Below are 21,752 nucleotides of genomic sequence, written 5' to 3' on the forward strand. Positions count from 1 at the left end.
CCCGCTGGCGGTGTGCGGTACTGCAGTCAGACTGACCCCCGCTGGCGGTGTGCGGTACTGCAGTGAGACTGACCCCCGCTGGCGGTGTGCGGTACTGCAGTGAGACTGACCCCCGCTGGCGGTGTGCGGTACTGCAGTCAGACTGACCCCCGCTGGCGGTGTGCGGTATTGCAGTCAGACTGACCCCCGCTGGCGGTGTGCGGTACTGCAGTCAGACTGACCCCCGCTGGCGGTGTGCGGTACTGCAGTCAGACTGACCCCCGCTGGCGGTGTGCGGTATTGCAGCTTCCCCAGGGTCCGCGCACTGCCGGCCTCCGGATGCTCGCCGTCTGCCTGTCGGTGGTGGCCGGTCTCTCCATCTCCGTCTCCCTGTGGCGCTGGTTCATGTCGGGCGCTGCGGCCCCGCTCCCGGAGGCGGCCTCGATGCGCGGCCGCACGGTGATCGTCACGGGCGCCAACAGCGGCATCGGCCGGGCCACGGCGGCGGGGCTGGCCCGGCTCCAGGCCCGCGTCATCCTGGCCTGCCGCGACCAGAAGGCGGCGGCCCAGGCGGCCCAGGACATCCGCGAGGAGACAGGCGGAGCCGGGGAGCTGCTGGTCCGCCAGCTGGACCTGGCTTCACTCCGCTCGGTCAGGAGCTTCTGTCAGAGGATCATAGAGGTAATTACCCGGGGGGGGGGGGGGGGGGGGGTAAATACCCGGGGGAAGGGGGGGGGTAAATACCCGGGGGGAGGGGGGGGAGGTAAATACCCGGGGGAAGGGGGGGGGGGTAAATACCCGGGGGAAGGGGGGGGGGTAAATACCCGGGGGGGGGGGGGGGAGGTAAATACCCGGGGGGAGGTAAATACCCGGGGAAGGGGGGGGGTAAATACCCGGGGGAAGGGGGGGGGGTAAATACCCGGGGGGAGGGGGGGGAGGTAAATACCCGGGGGGAGGGGGGGGAGGTAAATACCCGGGGGGAGGGGGGGAGGTAAATACCCGGGGGGAGGGGGGGGAGGTAAATACCCGGGGGGAGGGAGGGGGGGGGTAAATACCCGGGGGGGGGAGGGAGGGGGGTAAATACCCGGGGGGGGAGGGAGGGGGGGGTAAATACCCGGGGGGAGGGAGGGGGGGTAAATACCCGGGGGGAGGGAGGGGGGTAAATACCCGGGGGGGGGGGGTAAATACCCGGGGGGGGTAAATACCCGGGGGGAGGGGAGGGGGTAAATACCCGGGGGGAGGGGGTAAATACCCGGAGGGGAGGGGGTAAATACCCGGGGGGAGGGGATGGGAGGGGTAAATACCCGGGGGGAGGGGAGGGGGTAAATACCCGGGGGGAGGGGTAAATACCCGGAGGGGAGGGGGTAAATACCCGGGGGGGAGGGGGTAAATACCCGGGGGGAGGGGAGGGGGTAAATACCCGGGGGAGGGGAGGGGGTAAATACCCGGGGTGTGGTAAAACCCGGGGGGAGGGGGGTAAATACCCGGGGGAGAGGGGGTAAATACCCGGGGGGAGAGGGGGTAAATACCCGGGGGGGTAAATACCCGGGGGGAGGGGAGGGGGTAAATACCCGGGGGGAGGGGAGGGGGTAAATACCCGGGGGGAGGGGAGGGGAGGGGGTAAATACCCGGGGGGAGGGGAGGGGGTAAATACCCGGGGGGGAGGGGTTAAATACCCGGGGGGAAGGGGTAAATACCCGGAGGGGAGGGGTAAATACCCGGGGGGAGGGGAGGGGAGGGGGTAAATATCCGGAGGGGAGGGGGTAAATACCCGGAGGGGAGGGGGTAAATACCCGGGGGGAGGGGAGGGGGTAAATACCCGGGGGGAGGGGAGGGGGTAACTACCCGGGGGAGGGGAGGGGGTAAATACCCGGGGTGTGGTAAAACCCGGGGGGAGGGGGGTAAATACCCGGGGGAGAGGGGGTAAATACCCGGGGGGAGAGGGGGTAAATACCCGGGGGGGGGGTAAATACCCGGGGGGAGGGGGGTGAATACCCGGGGGGAGTGGGGTGGTAAATACCCGGGGGGAGGGGGGTAAATACCCGGGCGGGGGGGGGGGGTAAATACCCAGGGAGAGGGGGGGGTAAATACCCGGGGGGAGGGGGGTAAATACCCGGGGCGAGGGGGGTAAATACCCGGGGGACGGGGTAAATACCCGGGGGGGGAGCAAATACCAGGGGGGAGGGGGATAAATACCCAGGGGGAGGGGGGGTAAATACCAGGGGGGTAAATACCCGGGGGAAGGGGTGGTAAATACCCGGAGAAAGTAAATAGCCGGGGAGAGGGTGGGGGTAAATACCCGGGGGGAGAGGGGGGAGATACCCGGTGGGGGGGGGGTAAATACCCGGGGAGAGGGGGGTAAATACCCGGGGGGAGGGGGGTAAATACCCGGGGGGGAGGTGGGTAAATACCCGGGGGGAGGGGTGGGGGCAAATACCCGGGGGGGGGGGGGGGTAAATACCCGGGGGAGGGGGGTAAATACCCGGTGGGAGTAAATACTGGGGGGAGGGGTAAATACCAGGGGGAAGGGGTAAATACCCTGGTAACGGGTAAATACCCAGAGGAGGGGATAAATACCTGGTGGATGGGGTAAACACCTTGTGGAAGAGGGGGATAAATACCTGGGGAAGTGTGTTAAATACCCGGGGGAGGAGGATATAAAAACCATGGGGAGGAGGGGGTAAATACCCGGGGGAGGAGGGGTTAAATATCCGGGGTGGGGCATATACCCAGAGGGGAATGGGTAAATACAAAGGGTTGGGGGTAATTACCCAGGGGGAATACCCAGGGGATGGGGTAAGTACCTGGGGGAGGGTGGTTAATTGCCCAGGGGAGGGGTAAATACCCGGGGTTGTTGGGGGGGTAAATACCTGGGGGAGACCGGGGGGGGGGGGTAAATACACGGGAGTGGTTAGCACTGTTGCCTCACAGCTCCAGGGTCCCAGGTTCGATTCCCAGCTTGGGTCACTATCTATGCCGAGTCTGCACGTTCTCCCCATGTCTGTGTACGTTTCCTCCTGATGCTCCGGTTTCCTCCCACAAGTCCCAAAAGACGTGCTATTAGGTAATTTGGACATTCTGAATTCTCCCTCTGTGACCCAAACAGGCGCCGGAATGTGGTGACCTGGGGCTTTTCACAGAAACTTTAATGCAGTGTTAAAGTAAGCCTACTTGTGACAATAATAAAATTATTATTATTAAATACCATATTTGGGAATAAAACAGAATTTGAAGAAAAAAACCAATTTGGGTAAAAACTAGAGATAACTAATTTAGTCCTTGCATTTATTATCCAGCACGTGGTAACCAAAAATAGAGACTGGGAAAAATAATCAGCCTGATGATAACCAACTGAATACTGGGGGAATAACCCAGGCATGTGATTATGTACAAACTGGACTAACCTTCAGCCGGCTCCAGAGATTGACTATTCTTTGGGAAAGAACGCCTCCTGATGTCTAACCTAGATCTGGCCTCACACAATTTTAATTTGTAACCCCCTGATCCTCCCTGTGCTATTTAGTTGGAACAAAATGTCGACACCAGCACAATCATCATATCAATATTGAACAAATTATCCCCAAATTATCTTTTAAGTGTAATGTTCCAGCTCTTTTAATCTGTTTTACTAACTAAAATGCTTTATACTGAAAAATATACACCCTCTCCAAAGCCTCAATATCACCTATCATGTAAGGAGAACAAAATATTTGACCTTCCCACATATGTAACATCATACGTTTCCAAATTAAACATTGTTTGCCTGTCATGAGCTTAATTCACAATAAACCTTGATCTAGCTGAAGTATTCCAGCAGTGTCAATTGTCTTGACAGTCACAATGTTTGTGGCACAGTGGTTAGCACTGCTGCCTCACAGCTCCTCCTGGGTTCAGTTACGGCCTTGGGTGACTGTGGAGTTTGTATGTTCTCCCTGTGTGTGCATGGGTTTCCTCCGGGTTCCTCCCACAGTTAGGTGGATTGGCCATGCTAGCTTGCCCCCGAGTGTCCAAAAGGTTAGATAGGGTTACTGTGTTATGGGGATAGGGTGGAGGCAGGGGCTTTATTAGGGTGCTCTTTCCAAGGGCTGGTGCAGACCTGTTGGGCCGAATGGCCTCCTTCTCTGTAAATTCTATGATTATAATTTTTAAATTTGAAGATCATGCTTCTGATACCTATATCGAGATTATTAATAAAAACTCTAAAGAGCTACAGTCCCAATACCGATCCCTCTAGAACACCACCAGTTGGAAGACCACAGGCACTAAGTTGATGTAGATGGACTTGTATTTCCAAAATGTTCTCAATCCAACTCAATAACCACGACTAACAGCAGAAACAAGAATAGAGGAAGCTGGAAAAACTCATCAGGTGTGCCATCATCCATCAGGGAGAAACAGAGTTTATGTTTCGGCTTTATCGGAATTGAAAGGAGGCAGAACGTTAGAGCAAAAGAAACTGCAACAAAAAGTAGTAACTTTAAGAACAAATGACAGATGCCTGGTGTGAGGCGGAGGGGGTGTTTTGCATCGAGACAATACGTGTATGGAATATATCATAAAAGAGAAGAAAGGAGGATATAAGATGGGGGAGAAAGGTCAAAACCTAAAGTTGCCGATCTCAATGGGCCATAACTGCAGAGTGGCAATCTCCATCGGATTGCCACTCCTGCCAGACTTACCTGTGCTCAGGTAAGTCCTCAGCCCCTGTCTTGCCCAACGTTCCTCACTCAGACTGGGATAGACAGGAGCAACGAAGTGGGCCCCCCAGCAGGATGGTCATGGACGAACGGGCGCAGAGAGGTAAGTCACTCCTCTTTGTAGCAGCAGTTGCAGTAAAAGGGAGGTTTAAAGGGACAATTTGCAGGGCGCAGGTAAGTTATAAAGTTTAGGGAATGCATGGGGGGTGGGGGCAGTCCAGGAGAAGGGGAGGGCGGTCAGTCTGGGGTAGGGTAAGGGGGGGGGGGTCAGGCCAGGAGGGAGGGAGGTCAATCCAGGAGTGGGCGGGGGTCAGTCTGGGCGGGAGGGGACTCCGTCAGACTGGGAGGGAATTAGTTTGGGAGAGAGGTATCAGTCTGGGAGGGAGGGAGAGGAGCCGTCAGTCCAGGAGGGAGGGAGAGGAGGGGGTCAGTCCGGGATGGAGGGAGGGGGAATCAGGTCGGGAGGGACGAGGGGTTCAGGCCAGGGATAGTGGTGGATTCGGGTAGGTGAATTCCCCGTGGGGGAGGGGGGGGAGACTGGGTCTGAGTTTTTAAAAAAACTACTCTGGACTTCCGGTGACGGGGATGTGGTGAGCGGATGCACAAAAGATGGCTCTTTTCCTGGAAACTCGAATTCAGGCACTTTTAACCCAAAGTAGCCCGCTAAATCTGGGAATATCTCATCCTCCTCCAACACCAGCAAGATAACGGAAACATGCCAATTAGCAGCAACCCTAGGAGCCAAAGAGATGGCAAAGGTGGTAAGAACCTGAAGAGAAAGACAGAGACCATGGCAAACACATGTGGCGATGAGGTCACGGCCATACCTGAGCGGGAAGGACTGCCGAATCATGTGCCGCTACCTCCCCATGATCGAAAGGAGAGAGTTCTTAACGCAGGAACTTCAAGAGTTCAAACTTCAAATCTTCCAACTGGAAATGATGGCAACGGTGAAAGTGACGGTTGGGGAGATGCTGGTCACCCTGCAAGTGATGCTAAAAAGACGGAAAGGCGGTTTGAACCGCAGGAAGCGACGATCAGCGAGCTGGAGAAGTCCACAACCGACCAGATCAATTGAATCGCCTCGCTGGAGACGGAGATGGCAAGGATGGTAGCGACGCAAGGGACACTAAGGGTCGAGGACCAAGAAAATCGGTCATGCCGCCTGAACCTCCCCATTGTGGGCCTACCGGAGGAAACTGAGGGCAGGATCTTTACCAATTACGTGGCTCAGTTGCTAGGCAGACTGGTTGGAAGGGAAAGCTTCCCCAAAACCTCAGAAGTTGCCCGAGGCCGGGGAATAGCCGCAGCCATCATTGCGAAGCCTGTACCAAGAATGGGAAAGATCCTAAACTAAGACATACGAGGTCCTGTAATAGGGAGGGATCCGGGTGTGCCGAGACATTGTAGCAGACCTGTCCTGGGTGGATTTGAAAAGCCAAGGCAGCCCTTTAGAACAAAGAACAAAGAAAAGTACAGCACAGGAACAGGCGGCTTTGGAGAGGGTGCAGAAGAGATTTACCAGGATGTTGCCTGGTATGGAGGGCATTAGCTATGAGGAGCGGTTGAATAAACTCGGTTCTCACTGGAACGACGGAGGTTGCGTGGGACTGAACCGTCTCATCTCAAGTTCTGATGCTGAGCCTCAGAAAGGAGGGGGCAAGTGCAGTAGGTCACAGGAGAGTGTGAGGAGGAGAAAAGGGGAATAGACACCCATCAGTCGGGGTGGTATAGATCAACCCGGGGGGGGGGGGGTTAGCATATCCCCCACAGGGGAGAGGGTGCCTGGCGATGGGGAGAGAATACTTTAGATGGGGGTGCAGTCCGGGGTGCAGACGGGGAAAGGCTGGGGGACTGCTGTTCAAACAAGCTCAGACCAAATTCCGCTACCTGTGGAACCAGATAGCCCACGACTGGACACGGATCCACAAATGGAACCTGACGAGCCTGGTGGAGGAAGCCAAAAGGGACCTGCAGAGGTGGGGCTCACTCCCATTGTCACTGGCATGGATCGTGCAGACGATTAAAATCTCACTGCTCCGGTTCCTCTACCTGTTCAGATCCCTCTCGCTCTACATCCCCTAGGCCTTTTTAAATGCAGTAGACAAGCTAATCATGCTGTTTGTATGTGTTAGGGAGGGGAGGTGGTGGAGAGAAACCCAAGGATTCAAAAAAAGGTCAGGCCCTCCCAAAGCAATTCTACCAATGAGCAGCCACAGCAGAAAGAGTGGGGATGGGTGAAGGAAACGGGAGCAGAATGGGTGAAGGTGGAGGAGAGTTCCTGCACAAGGACATCCCTCCGAGCCTTAGTCACAACCACACTCTTCCCCCCCCCTCCCCCCACCCGACCAAGTACATGAGAAGCTCAATGTAGTAGCCACATTCCGAACGTGGTACCAGATGAGACAACACTTTGGGCCTAACCGAAATGTCCGCTATGGCCCCGATCTGGAACAACCACAGGTTTACTCCCACAACAATGGACACAATCTTCAAAAGGTGGAGGCAGGATGAACGGACACTCGTGGTTAGGGGCACATACATAGACGATAGAGTAGCGACCTTGGAGGAACTCACGGAGTGGTACCAACTACCGGAAGGAAACAAACTAAGACACATATAGGTCAAAAACTTCCTCCGTAAAGAAACAAAGACGTAGCCCCAGATACCAAGATATTCACTAATCAAGAAACTGCTGGATGTGGACGTCCTAGGGAAGGGAAACTGTAGGGACCTGTACGGCGACTGTTGGAGGAGGTACACTCCCCCCTGGACGAGATAAGGGAAAAATGGGAGGAAGAACTAGGCATAGAAGTAGGAGGAGGACTCTGGATCAAAGCGCTACAGAGGGCCAACTCCACCTCCACGTGTGCATGTTTGAACCTAACGCAGCTAAAGTTGGTGCACAGGGCACACCTAACCAGAACCCGAATGAGTGGGTTATTTCCGGAGTTGGAGGACAAATGCAAATGGTGCCAGAGAGGTCCAGACAGCCACAACTGTGTGTTCTGGGCTGGCCCCAGACTTGTTGGATCCTGGACGACATTCAAAGAACAAAATACCACAGGAACAGGCCCTTCAGCCCTCCAAGCCTGATACCAACCTTTGCCAAAACCTTCAGCACTTCCTTGTGCTTTATCCCTCTATACCCATCCTCTGCATGTGTTTGTCAAGGTGCCTTTTGAACGCCGTTAATGTATCTGCTTCTGCAACCTCCCTTGGCAATGCGTTCCAGGCACTCACCACCCTCTGCGTAAAAACCTGCGTTGCACATCTCCTCTAAACTTTGCTCCACAAACCTTAAACCTATGCCACCTGGTGACTGACCCTTCCACCCTTGGAAAGAGTGCCTGCTCATCACTCTATCCATGCTCCACATAATCTTGGAGACCTCTATCAGGTCACCCTCGACCTCTGTCTTTCTAATAAAAATAGTTTGCGTCTATTCAGCCTCTCCACGTAGCTAACACCCTCTAGACCAGGCAGCATTCTGTTAAACCTCCTTTGCACCTTCTCCAAAGCCTCCACATTCTTCTGGTAGTGTGGCGACCAGAATTGTGCGCAATATTCCAAGTGCAGCCTGACCCATGTTCTATACAACTGTAGCATGACTTGCCAGTTTTTATACTCTATGCCCCTTCCAATGAAGGCAAGCATTCTACCTGCTTTCTTGACTACCTTGTCCATTTGTGTTGCCACTTTCAAAAATCTGTGGACCTGCACTCCCAGATCTCTCTGACTTTCTATATTCCTAAGAGTTTTACCATTTACGGTATATTTCGCCTCTATGTTAGACCTACCAAAATGCATTACCTCATATTTGTCCGGATTAAACATGGCCTCTTTGAGACCATACTCAGGGTTGTGGGAGTGAGGGTGGAGTCAAGCCGCAAAAGTGGCGGCCTTCGGGGTTTCAGATCAGCCAGAACTATTTATGGGGAGGAGGGCTGACGCCCTGACCTTTGCCTCCCTGATCGCCCGCCTGAGAATCCTGCTCGGCTGGCGATCAGCACCACCTAAAGCTGAAGGCTGTCTGTTCAACCTGGTGGAATTTCTCAGGCTGGAGAAAATAAAATTTGCCATCCGAGGGTCGGAAGATGGCTTTCAAAGGACGTGGAAACCGTTCACCAACTTGTTCGAAGATCTGTTTGTAGCCAGCAACCAGTAGAGTGGGGAGAGGGGTACAAACAAGCCACGGGACTAAGGGGGAAAAGAAGAGAGGGAGGGCAGGGAGCAACGGCACACAAAGTAGACGAGAGGAACAGCAGACAAAGTCGGAGGGGAAGGTCCCGAGGGCAAGCTGAAACCCAAATCAAACTGTGTATAGACACCTGTAAATACGTGCTCAGCACACATTGGTGATTATAACAGACATAGGCCGACAAAGGTGGACCACGGCCACAGCGGGAGAGAAGACAATTGCCTGTAAATATGTGTGCTGATTTCTGTTTGTCATTGTCTTTTTTATTTTCCTTTTTTTGCGAGGTTATGCAACATATATGTTATGAATGAAATTGTGAAATATAAGATGTGAAAACCAATAAAAACATTTTTTTAAAGTAGTTACTCTGGAGTTAAAGTGATTTATTTTCCCTCTAACTCATTCAGATAACTATCCAGGTACAAGTGGCAGAACCGCTTGCTAATTTAAATTGTTTCTGTCAGATGGTTCCCAGCCCAGTATAGTTGCCCAGGGTAAGTTAGCACTTCTGGGCAATTGCTGGGTAAACCCTTACGTGGGACTTTCTAGAGGGATTCCCAGCACATCATTGGGTACCTCCTAAATGAGAAGCTGGAGAACACAGAAGTTATTGGGCCAATGTTTAAAATACCAGAGGCTTTGACCACATAGAGATGTTTCTTGTGAAGTGTCTTGCCAAATGTATTTTGTATGCAATGTCGACTCGGCTTCCCTCATCCACCTCAATTGCTGACCTACTCAAAAAGAACAATCAAAATTATAAGGCACGATGTTTTTCGAAACTTTGTTTGGTTCCCTAATATGTCCTTCTGATTGTAAGTGGTCATATATCACATCACTCATGATTCCCTTGAGGATTTTCCCCATTATTTGTGTCAAACTAATGAACTTGGAATTAACCAGGTCCTTTCTCTATTTTTAAATGTCGAGATAAAATTATCCTGCTTCCAGTCTAAGGGAACTGTCCTGTGGTGCAGGGAGCTACTAAGTAAAAGGGCTTTTACAGGACCTTTATAAGATATGTCCCGTTGAATAAAAAGTCTATTTAGTTTATAAAACAGGATTGCACACTTAATTATTTAACAGATTAGGATTTTATATTTCTGAAATCTATTAGTCAGTCTGCTCTGTTTTAATCTATATATATATTACAGAAGCACATGTTTCAGATACTAGCTCTGAAAAGGTGATTTTGTAATTTAAATCAAGTGACAGTTACAATATTATTCTATAGATGCAGCTGTCATTGAGCAGAATTTTTTCTTTTAACATCGTCAGTAATCCTCTTAATCCCTTTGTTCTGCTTTTCTTTGTGTGAACTCTTGATTCTATCAGCTCTCAGCATTTTCCAGTTGCTGGGTATGTAGGGTTCTATTAAAAACTTCAGCACCATTGGCAACGCTGTGTTGCAGCTTGTTCTCTGTTAGTTTCAGTACTGCAGTCAGTAAAAACACAAAATGCTGAACCACAGAGTCTTAACTGTGAAGGACATTCTATTCCCTTCTATATGTGCACGTGGACTCCATAGTACCAGCTATTTAAAGCTGGGGTCAGTTGTTAATCCATAGCCAAGACAGCAAGACATAATTTAGTTGCACACCTCTGTTTATTTTCCTGTATACCTTAAAGGTTTACTTTTTCTGAGCTTCTTCGTGGCTACAAATCTTTTCTTGTCTCAGTGATATTAAGCCTTTTGTCACATCGCACTGCTTTCGAAACAGACAAGCCCTGGCTTATAATGAGGGGGTAGTATCATGGAGGTCAAATGGATTATGCCTGGTTAAAGTTTATATTACCCTCCACTCCCACTCTCATGTCTCCCTTCAGTCATAACAGTATTCCACTTAGCCGAAAGGCTTGCCCAATGACATACCCCACTGACTGAAATTACCAGTTGCAGTTGATCTTTTGTAGCCTGTTGAGAATTGCTTGTAGGGAGATGACCATTAGGCTACATTTTAGTCTAGAGTGGGTCACTTGTTGGTGTTCTTTGTAGCTTATCAACTGCTTCCTGCAGTTTAATATGGGCGGCATGGTAGCACAGTGGTTAGCACTGTTGTTTCACAGACCCAGGGACCCGGGTTTGATTCCCACTTGGGTCACTGTCTGTGCGTAGTTTGCACGTTCTCCCCGTGTCCGCGTGGGTTTCTTGCGGGTGCTCTGGTTTCTTCCCACAAGTCCCGAAAAACATGCTGTTAGGTAATTTGGACATTCTGAATTCTCCCACTGTTGTACCCGAACAGGCGCCGGAATGTGGCGACTAGGGTTTTTTTTTACAGTAACTTCATTGCAGTGTTAATGTAAGCCTACTTGTGACACTAATAATGATTATTATTATTAATTTTGACAGCCAATTTCATTTTACCTGAGACGTTAGTAACCTGTTTCATAAACCAAGATATAACTGTTAAAAATCAAGAGATTTAGTATAAAGATATGGTTCTGGTTTCTCTGCCGGTGGGATCTTCTGTTTCGCCGGCAGCACACTCATGCCCAAGTATTTGCAGACAGTGCGGAAGTACCCACACTGGGCAACCCCATTAGCTGGCTGCTGGGACAGTGAATCCCGCTGCTGGTGGGGGGGGGTGGGCGCCGCACCAGAAAATGGGTGCAGTGGGACAGATAATCCCGCCCCATGTTTTTAATTTCAAATGTGAACCAATGTAGGTTGACAGTGGTATACAAGCCTCATTTATGGCTTATTTAATCTCTCGCAGGTCAGAGATTTTTACAAAATCTACATGATTGCATCTGAAACTCCTTTACAAAAACGTGTTTTTTTTTTTCAAAAGGCCTGCTATTAATCCAAGTTGGCGCAGGGCTGTCCAGTTTGTTTCACATCCCTGCACTTTCCCCATTGCCCTGCCACTTTCTCTTCAAATATATGTTATGTAGGAACTAACTCCTCTCTCCCCAATCACCATTGATTCAAAGAAACCGTGCTTGCTTTCTGCAAATTGAAGCACCTTGGAGAAGGAGCCATGTCTACACTGCAAACCAGACCAGGGTTGAACAGAGCAGGAGCCTACTATAAAGATATAGAACTCGGATGTTGGAGAGTTTGGATATTTAAAGTCTGTAGTGTCTAAGGGAGGAGGTAATGGGGAAATGGAAAGGGATTCTTAGTTTGATGGTGAAGAAATGTTCTGGCTCTTTATTGCTTCTGGTAAGTTACTGAGGTCAAGGATTCTGAGCTGAACAGTGGAAGGTGAGGACTCAACTCTGATCTGTGACCATGTACGGGCCATTTCACAACGTGAGTCTGAATCTCTGAAAACTTCATTAAGGGGTTCAGGCAGTCACAGAAAGCAACATTGAATAACTGGAAAAGATGGAAATCTCTGTGAGAGGCTATTTCACTGGCTTCAGGCCCAACAAAGCAATGTGCTTTGGCAGTCCCCTCTTCTGGCTTCCTCTGTAGTTGCCTATCTGTAGTCTAGGTGCACTTGCGGGATTGGGTGCATATACAGAGAAGGACTGCTAAAAATTCCTGAATTTTCCGAGCCCTCTCGCAAGGTCATGACTGAGGCTGAATTTGACATAGGAATCACATCTCCCATGAAAAATTCATGAGAGTTGGCATGTCTGAGTTGGGTAAGTCTTGGTAAGATTAGAATGAAGTTTTTTTTACTAATGGTGAAGTAGGAAGTTTAGAATGGGCGAGGCCAGTTGCACTTTTTCAATATTTAAGACAAATTTTGGGCAACACAGTAGCACAGTGGTTAGCACAGTTGCTTCACAGCTCCAGGGTCCCAGGTTTGATTCCTCGCTTGGGTCACTGTCTGTGCAGAGTCTGCACGTTCTCCCTGTGTTTGCGTGGGTTTCCTCCGGGTGCACCAGTTTCCTCTCTCAGTCCAAAGATGTGCAGGTTAGGTGAATTGGCTACGCTAAATTGCCCTTAGTGTCCAAAAATGGTTAGGTGGGGTAACGGGGATAGAGTGAAGGTGTGGGGATAGGTTGGAGGTATGGACTTGGTCTTTCCAAGGGCCGGTGCAGATTCAATGGACCGAATGGCCTCCTTCTGCACTGTAAAATAAATTCTATGATTTTAAGGTGACAGTTTTTTCCTTTAAAGTCAAGACAGAAGACCAGAATCAAGAGTGGTTACATAGTATTTGAACTGTGATGCTCGCATTTAAGCAATTTGGGAGACCTTATTATCTGATGATAGTAACGGTACTCGTTGGTTGCCATTTGTTGAATCTGTCATATTTGCAATGTCTTTTTTTTAAATTACTTCATCAGAGTTACAAAGCCAGGGTTCAGAGTGTGGACAGGGGCAAACCCCTAATCCAGCTCCTTGCCTGCTCCAAAAACCAATTTAAATTGAATGCAGTTCCTGGTTCCCACAAGAGAGACATACCCGATCCAGGCATTACACCTGACCTCACGCTCTATCTTAGCCGAAAGGCCGAGAAGCGATTACAATGTCTTTATTAACTGTTTGAACACTTTCCAAAGAGTTGTTGGGTATTTTATTGAGGGCTTTTCGTTTGTGTCCATGTATATTTCAATCCTACATAAGCTTGCATTTTTGCTTTTAAAAATCTTTTTTGTTTGGTTTGTTTCCATTTTCCATCCATCCTACCACATGTAGCATTATTTGATTATGAACTTTAATAGATTCAAAACTAGAGATGTATCCAAGTAAAACCCAGCTTGTGTTGGGTCCTGCAGTGAATTCCCATTCTTCTGAGGGCTTTTCCATAGTTATTTTTTTTAAACTGCATTTGCAATACAAGAGCAACCTGCAAAGTATTTCTTATTTAAGTAACATTATTAATAACCTTGCAGAGGGTAGATGATTCTTATTTCTTCCAATTGTTTTTAATTGTTTATGAATAATGCATCATAGTAGTGGATCAAAAGTTTATTTTAATAACTTCTTCCCCCCCCCCCCCCCCCCCCCAAAAAAAAGGAAGAACCACGGCTAGATGTCCTGATCAACAATGCAGGAATCTTCCAGTGTCCCTACATGAAAACCGAGGATGGCTTTGAAATGCAGTTTGGAGTGAATCACCTGGGGCACTTCCTTCTGACCAATCTCCTCCTTGACCTCCTCAAGCGCTCTGCCCCAAGCAGGATCGTGGTGGTATCCTCCAAGCTCTACAAGTACGGTGAAATCAACTTTGATGATCTGAACAGTGAAAAAAGCTACAACAAAAGTTTTGGTTACAGCAGGAGTAAACTGGCCAATATCCTGTTCACTCACGAACTGGCCAGACAGCTGACAGGGACTAGTGTCACTGCAAATGTACTGCACCCAGGCATTGTGCGCACAAACCTGGGAAGACACATCAATATCCCATTACTTGGATTGCCGGTTTTCAAGGTGGTCTCCTGGGCATTCTTTAAAACACCAGAACAAGGAGCGCAGACCACACTTTACCTGGCTACCTCTCCAGAAGTTAAAGGGGTGTCAGGGAAATATTTTGGAGACTGCAAACAAGAGGAATTATTACCTAAAGCAATGGACGACGCAGTTGCAAGGAAACTGTGGGATATGAGTGAGAGTATGGTGGGACTAATGTAACCACTAAAGTGCTGTAAATATTCTGCAAAGCTATTACCTGAAATGCAAACAGACATTTTGTGTGAATTATTGTCTAGCTGAATACATTTTGCTGTCTGTGAAAAACAATCGTTATATCAGTAAGCACAGCCCAGAATATATTTTAAAGTTTGCGGTTAGACAGTAAGTTGTTGGAAAGTGCCGTTTTTGATACGACTGGTTTTCTCCATAGGATTCAAAATTGCTGTTTCCTGGTTTGCAACAATTAACGTGGGTGTTATTTGCCTTTTGTTAATGAGTCCCATTCCCCCACGACAACCATTGTATTTCTGCAGGGCAAAGGGCAACCCTAAACCTCTTTGCCAAACTTAACTCTTTTAAAAGGAAGGGTTATCGTATTATGTAATGGAAATGCCTGGTCCTGTTTAATTGATACTTTATTGGAGCTACCTGGTAAATTTGACCCACTGCAGCATAATTTAAAGGACTTAAATTACTTTGCATTTTGTAACACTTAGCAAATAAATACGATTCCTGAAAACTAATATTGAAGCCTGCTGTTTTGTTCTTTAATATAAAAACTATTTTAGGAATAGCTTCAGAAGTTTAAAAGTTTAATATTTCAAGATTGTGTCCATATAACTTTTTCACAAGAATTGGAATTTACTGATGTATTTGAAGGATTAAAGCAATTACCTTGATTCAATCAGGCTACCAAGAAGATTATGTTTTGACCATCTATAAAAAAGAAAAAGAATAAGGACCACCATCTGTGCTTGAGAAACATATGGGAGTTCAAAGATCCTTTGGTATGCAGGCACAAAAGAGGTGATGCAGTTGGGAAGTTAATGGGCGGTAATCTCTGAGCTCCTCGGCAGTGTATCAGGGGGTGTCTCAAAGGTGCCCTGGGGAACCCACACCCTTCCCTCCCTCCCCAGATGTTCCCAGATAAGGAATAAATGGCAGTTGCATGGGAAGTTCAATCATCCTTTGGGCAATTGCTCTGCAATGGGAAATATCCCAAAATGCGATATAGATCACAAACCCCAGGTGGTTCGTACAGTGTTGTAGTAATATTTTGCTCAAAGCATCTTATCATATTGTTGTTTAAACAATATACTTTGTAAATGGAGAAGTGCTAAAGTTGAAAGATATCACCCAGTCAAGTAGATTGAATGGCTCAAAATTACCCTAAATCATGATGTACAAGTTTAGTCCTTATATAAGACAACTCAACTTTCTGGGCCCAAAATAAATGCTTTTGCGTATACTCAGTATATAAGTTGAAATACCTTTTCAGCCACGACATGCTATACTGATTTTAGCAGTCAGCCTCAAATTTTCACCCCATAAATGTATATTATAATAATTGGTCATTCATAGCTCTGTGCACGGGATTGAGTAGCCAATATGGGCTGTTGTGTTGATGCTGTAGTTTTAATACCTGCCACTCTATGTCGAATACTGATCACATTTCAAAATGGGGACAACCAGCATCCACTTCAGCAGTTCACTTTTATATTTCGGCGTAGAGGTCGACCCCCGTTTTTCGAGGCTTCAAAGGCTTACTTGTATGTTGACATCTGTGGTAATTAGCATCTTCAAAGCACAGTAACATTCCGAGTACCTTGTTTTGACTAATTCTTTGTACGTGTGGAATGTTAACGTGAACATTAAAAACACCTTTGTCATACAATTAATATAAAATGCACAAACAGAATAAAAAATGATATTAGCGTCTGAAAACAAGGATAGCTTCTAGACACTGTGACGTTACATTGTCACTTCTGTGTCCCATAACAGTTGGATAAACTGCATATGTGCAAAGACTGGCAAGTGTTGGTTTCTGGAGACCAGGAGTCAGCTGATCTGCAACTCTTTTGCGAGTCTTTAACAGTATTGATCCAGAACCACCAGACAACTGTAGATCAGTGAGATTACATGAAAGTGACACAATAGACGTGATTACTGTAGCTAGAGACAACACTTGAGGTAAATTTAATCCTTAAGATTGATGTTATGGGAATAGAGTTTGTGATGGGGATTGAAAACTTTGACATAAAAATCCTGTGGCATTTTGCTATTCATGCGGTGGTGGGTTCCCTGGCATCCGACTGTTCTGATGTTCTTTATTGACTTGAATCGGTCCTCTAGCACAATTGGTAGGCAATTTAAAATTTAGCAATGCTGCATGCGTTTCTCAAAGATCAGGAAACTAAGAATGAATAGGGGAGGGGGATGGGAGCTATCAGCTAAATAAGTCTTTAGCAGTAATGTTTAATCTGTCCTCAAAAAACCTTCAGTCTCTGCTCTGCAAACCATGCCTTTCTCTCCTGCAGCAATTATAGTTAACCTCCCCCAGCAAGCTTCAAGCCTTATGAATTGTTCCCAGCTGTGGCCTCTTGACAGTGGATTTGCTGTCAGGGTGATCAGCTCTATATTTTGGTGGTGTTCAGTCATTCTACCCTTAATTATGAGCGCGAGTAATTTCTTGACAAAAGATATTCGGCTACCTGATCTAAATGCCAATCAAGTATATTGCATGCTGTCAAGCTTCTTGAATAAGGTCCAGATAGATCTGCGTCATGCTCCCCAATTATGCTGTTTTGGGGGGGCGGAGCATCCAAAAACAGGCACTGCCCCCCGATTTTGGCGTCAAAAGGGACTCTCCAGGGCAGCACCGTGACACAGTGGATAGCACTGCTGCCTCACGAAGCCGAGGTCCCAGGTTCGATCCCGGTCCTGGGTCACTGCCCGTGTGGAGTTTGTACATTCTTCCAGTGTTTCGCCCCCACAACCAAAAATCAGAGGTGGGGGTGTGATTGAGAAAATCCATATCTGTAGAAATGCTGTGGTGAACAGAGGGCCAAAAGCTAGACAATTGGGAATTTTTAAGTTTTGGTGGAATTGGCTTGCGTGACAGTTTGTACCAGGAGCTGTCACAAAAGAGTGGGGTTATTATGGGAAGGGGAGTGTGAGTGGAGAGGCAAACAAGGAAGTGATCAAAGATAACCTTACCCATGATTGGTATGACGGGAGAAGAGAGTTCACATGACGTGAAAAGTTCAAGTGAGTAGCCATGAATATGAGTAGGTGAGTTTATACGGAATAAGAGACTAAAGGAGGATGTAAGGGCAGTGAACTCACTGAAGCGAAGGCACGGCGAGTTGCGATGGAGCAGCAGTAAATTACATCTATTACTGATGTTTGGATAACAGAATACTGTTCAGGTCATGCAATAATTCTTGTAAAGTCTGCTTTGAAACCTTTACTAATTTGTCAGAAACAAATGTGTTTTTTAAATCTGAATAGTTCACTGAACCACATCCACAAACTTGTAAAATATGATCATTAACCAAAAAGGAAATCAGACCTCAGTGGCCTCCACTTGATACGCCCATTACTTAGTCATTAAATGTAGCATGCGTTCTGCCCCTTCGTGGATCGCCTTCACGTTTGCTCTGCTGCCATTGGCATCAACCACAAGTAGTGTGCCATGAGAGCATCTTGTAAAATGATTACAACACAGCTTTTGATTCTGTAAAACATTTGGCTTTGAGTCTTGGGAGATTTTAACGGATAAGTTTCATGTCCATTGTTGCTTTTAAATTCCGCATAAACTGCAGGAAACATTTCCAAACTACAGATGAATATGCAAATGTCTCCTGGGTCTAATTTATAAAACATGATATTGGGTCCTGTAAAATTCTGCTCTAGATTTCAAAGAAATTCAGACAAGAAATTCAGTGATGTTACTAAGAAACTAAAACTGGCAGTACAAGCAGTTTGCTGGATGTATCTTGGACAAACAACATATGTGCCAGTTTTCTTGGCTGGAGTTATATCTTGAGAGCACTTGAGGTACATTGTCCCTGAAGCTCTGAGTTCGATTTCTACTCCAGGACTTAATGGCTAAGGAAGGCACATTTGTAGGGCAGCATGGTGGCGCAGTGGTTAGCACAGCTGCCTCACAGCGCCGACGTCCCAGGTTCCATCCCGGTTCTGGGTCACTGTTCGTGTGGATTTTGTACATTCTCCCCGTGTCTGTGTGGGTTTCACCCCCACAACCCAAAGATGTGCAGGGTGGGTGGCTTGGCCACGCTAAATTGCCCCTTAATTGGAAAAAATGAATTAGGTACTTTAAATTCATTTTTTTTAAATGAACCTGTCTAGTCTGATGGAGGAGGTAAAGAGGGACCTAACTCCCACTGTCCCTGACGGGGCGAGTCCAGACGATCAAGGTGAATATGCTGTCCATATTCCTCTTCCTATTCAGATCCCTCCCAGATCATCCCAAGGCCCCTTCGCTAAGCTAGACAAATCATGACGTTTGGGTTGGGGGCTTGGGGCGGGGGGGGGGGAGGGGGGGGGAAGAACCTTAGGATCCTCACGAGCGGAATAAGGATAAACATGGGAGCTCTGACTTAATAATCGCTTATTGTCACACGGAGGCTTCAATGAAGTTACTGTGAAAAACACCTAGTCACCACCTTGGGGAGGCCGGTACGGGAATTGAACCCGCGCTGCTGGCCTTGTTCTGCAGTACAAGCCAGGTGTTTTGCCCACTGTGCTAGCTAAACCAGCCCATATCTTCCAATCTTCCCAACTCTATCACTGAGCAGCCACACCACAGGGAGTATGGGGTTGGGTCAGGGAGCCGGGAGCGGAATGGGTAAAGGTGGAGGAGAGCTCCTGCAGGGGAACATCCCTTCGGGCACTGGCCATGGCTCCACTCCCATTTCCCTCAGCCCAGTACTCAAGGAGCCCAGTGGTGGTGGCCATGCTGAGAACGTGGAACCAACTCAGGCATCACAATGGATTGGTCGCAATGTCCACCATGGCCGCCAGCTGCAAGAACCATAAATTCCTCCCGGTGACACTAGGCGGCACATTTAAAAGGTGGAGACAGGATGAGGGGACACTGACGGTAGGAGACCTATACATAGACGGCAGGGTAGCGAACCTGGGGGAAAGTGACAAACGAACTTCACCTCCCAAAGGGAATGAGTTACGCTATATGCAGCTAAGGAACTTACTCTGTTAGGAGACAGCAACATTCTCTAGCTACCAGGACGCTCCATAATGGGCAAGCTTCTAACCACGGGCAAATTAGGGGACGACAAGCAGTGCTGACATGGACAGACGACTACTGGAAGAAGTACGGTCACCACTAGACGAAACTCAGAGAAATGGGAGGAAGTGCTAGGCATGGAGATAAGGTGAGGACTCTGGAGCGAAGCATTGCACAGGCTCCACCTCCTTATGTACGGGATTGAGCTTAACATAGCTGAAGATAATGCACAGGCCAAACATGACAAGAACACACATGAGGGGGTTCCTTCTGGAGGTGGCGGATTAATGAAAATGGTGCCAGGGAGGCCTGGCCAACCACACTCATGCTCTGGTTGTACCCCAGACTTGTCAAATACTGGACTGCCTTTTTAATGAGGATATGTCCAAGGTTGGAGGAGTAAGGGTAGATCCGTGACCACTAGTGGCAGTCTTTGGCATCTTGGAGCAACCAGAACTAGTCACAGGGAGAAGGATGGACACCCGAGCCTCCCTGATCGACCTCCGGAGACTCCTGTTCAGGTGGCTGTCTGACCGAGCGGAATTCCTCAAATTGGAAAAAAAAAATTCTCCATTCGAGGATTGGAGGAAGTCTCCCGCAACACGTGGAAGCAATTCACCAGCTTATTCCAACACCTGTTTGTAACAAACAACCAATAGGGGAGGGGAAAACTAGAACTGGTACTGCCAACGGAACGAAAAGAAGAAGGGGGGGGGTAGGAAGATGGGGAGAGGGTAGGGTGCGGGGGGTGGACGGCGGGGATAGCAAGAGAAGTGGGGGGGGGAATTACAACCAGGGTATAGAGTGAGCAAAGCAGGGGAACCAGAGGGGACAAATGGCAGTGAAAGACACAAGTACCACTCTGCCAGAAGTACACCCAGGTGGCGCCGAAAGCACCCCTGGTATGTGTTAATATCAAGAGGCAATGCACACAGCACAAGAACGGCATGGAAGGGGTAGCCGAGGGCGGAAGGCCCAAAAGCAGGTCCCCAACACCACTACCTCTTCATTCGCTGTTAGTTCCCCTCCTGGGCTCTTGCATATGTATCATATCTTCTTCATGTATGTGTGTATTGCAAAGATCTCTAGGTAACAGTTTAATGTTCTCTGCAATGTAACTGTAAAATGCAAACCAATAAAGAAAATAAACAAATAAAGGTTGTAACCATGCAATTATATGCAATTCAATCTATATAAAACCTCAAAACTGATGCAATAATTCAGGGACACACAGAAGCCAGATGGGCATTGCAAGATGCAACAGACTCCTAAAATTACAGGCTTGTAATTATCAATTGCCACTGGTGTTAGCCTTTACGCTCACAAGAAATTGCTACTATAAATTCCATACACCCACATTACAACTCCCAATATCCACAGCCCTTTCTCCGTTGTGGTGTAACTGCATTGATAATTTCCAACATATAGTTGATTCTTTTCCGGTATGACTACTGCCTGACAATCCCCAGGCTAAGTATTAGTAAAAGCAGAACTGAGCAAATCAATATGGGAATATTTTAATTTATGAAAAACATGTAATCAGCAGCACTTTGTGTAAGCATATCAACTACTTATAACCAACAGCAAAATAAATTAACTCTATATTTTCATGCAAATTTAACAATTAATTATTGCAGCAAGATCAGATAATTTCTTTATATTCCATGTTATTACATATTAAATATTGAATTTCCTCTGCGTTTTTTGTACAGCTCAGCACTGGTCAGATTTTTCTCATATCGAACGTTTTTGCTGCAAAAGGCATTTTTCACTTCTTTAGCTCGTGCTCCCTCTTCAAGGCCTCTCTTAATTTTTTCTTCCTTTGTTCTCTTTTCCCTATTCCACTGTCTCATTTAATGCTCTTTTTCCATTAATGTATCTCATTGAGAGATAAATAGGTTTATAATCCTGAAAGTACATATTCTAACGTAGATGACAATATTTTAAAAAAAATTTAGAGTGCTCAATTATTTTTTTTCCAATTAAGCATGGCCAATCAACCTAACCTGCACATCTTTGGGTGGTGGGAGTGAAACCCACGCAAACATGGGGAGAACGTGTAAACTCCACATAGACAGTGACTCGGAGCCGGGAGTCGAACCCGGGTCCTCAGCACTGTAGGCAGCAGTGCTAACCACTACGCCACCGTGCTGCCCAAATGACAAAATTCTGATGGATTCTATCCAACATCATGAAAGCACATGCAGTTTGTGGCTTATCAGAAAGCAGATTGCCAGTGGATGTGGAGTCCCCTTTTCTCTGGCTGCTTCCATACCAGCTGTTGATTTAAGG

General features: G+C 47.7%; 1 protein-coding gene across 1 annotated transcript; it reads left to right on the forward strand.

The window, feature by feature from the left end:
* Positions 1-277: 277 nt before the first annotated feature.
* rdh14a (retinol dehydrogenase 14a) lies at positions 278-14,934 on the forward strand. The gene is made up of 2 exons (XM_038800140.1): positions 278-660; positions 13,796-14,934. Exons 1-2 carry the CDS (start codon positions 319-321, stop codon positions 14,408-14,410), a joined length of 957 nt encoding a protein of 318 aa, XP_038656068.1. The 5' UTR covers positions 278-318; the 3' UTR covers positions 14,411-14,934.
* Positions 14,935-21,752: the final 6,818 nt, after the last annotated feature.

The sequence above is a fragment of the Scyliorhinus canicula genome, chromosome 6, assembly GCF_902713615.1.
Source record: "Scyliorhinus canicula chromosome 6, sScyCan1.1, whole genome shotgun sequence".
NCBI lineage: Eukaryota > Metazoa > Chordata > Chondrichthyes > Carcharhiniformes > Scyliorhinidae > Scyliorhinus > Scyliorhinus canicula.

Excerpts from the sequence above, each read along its gene's own strand:
- rdh14a (XM_038800140.1), top strand. The coding sequence starts at position 319 with ATGCTCGCCGTCTGCCTGTCGGTGGTGGCCGGTCTCTCCATCTCCGTC. Across the intron at positions 661-13,795 it reads TCTGTCAGAGGATCATAGAG|GAAGAACCACGGCTAGATGT; the intron begins GTAATTACCCGG and ends CCCAAAAAAAAG.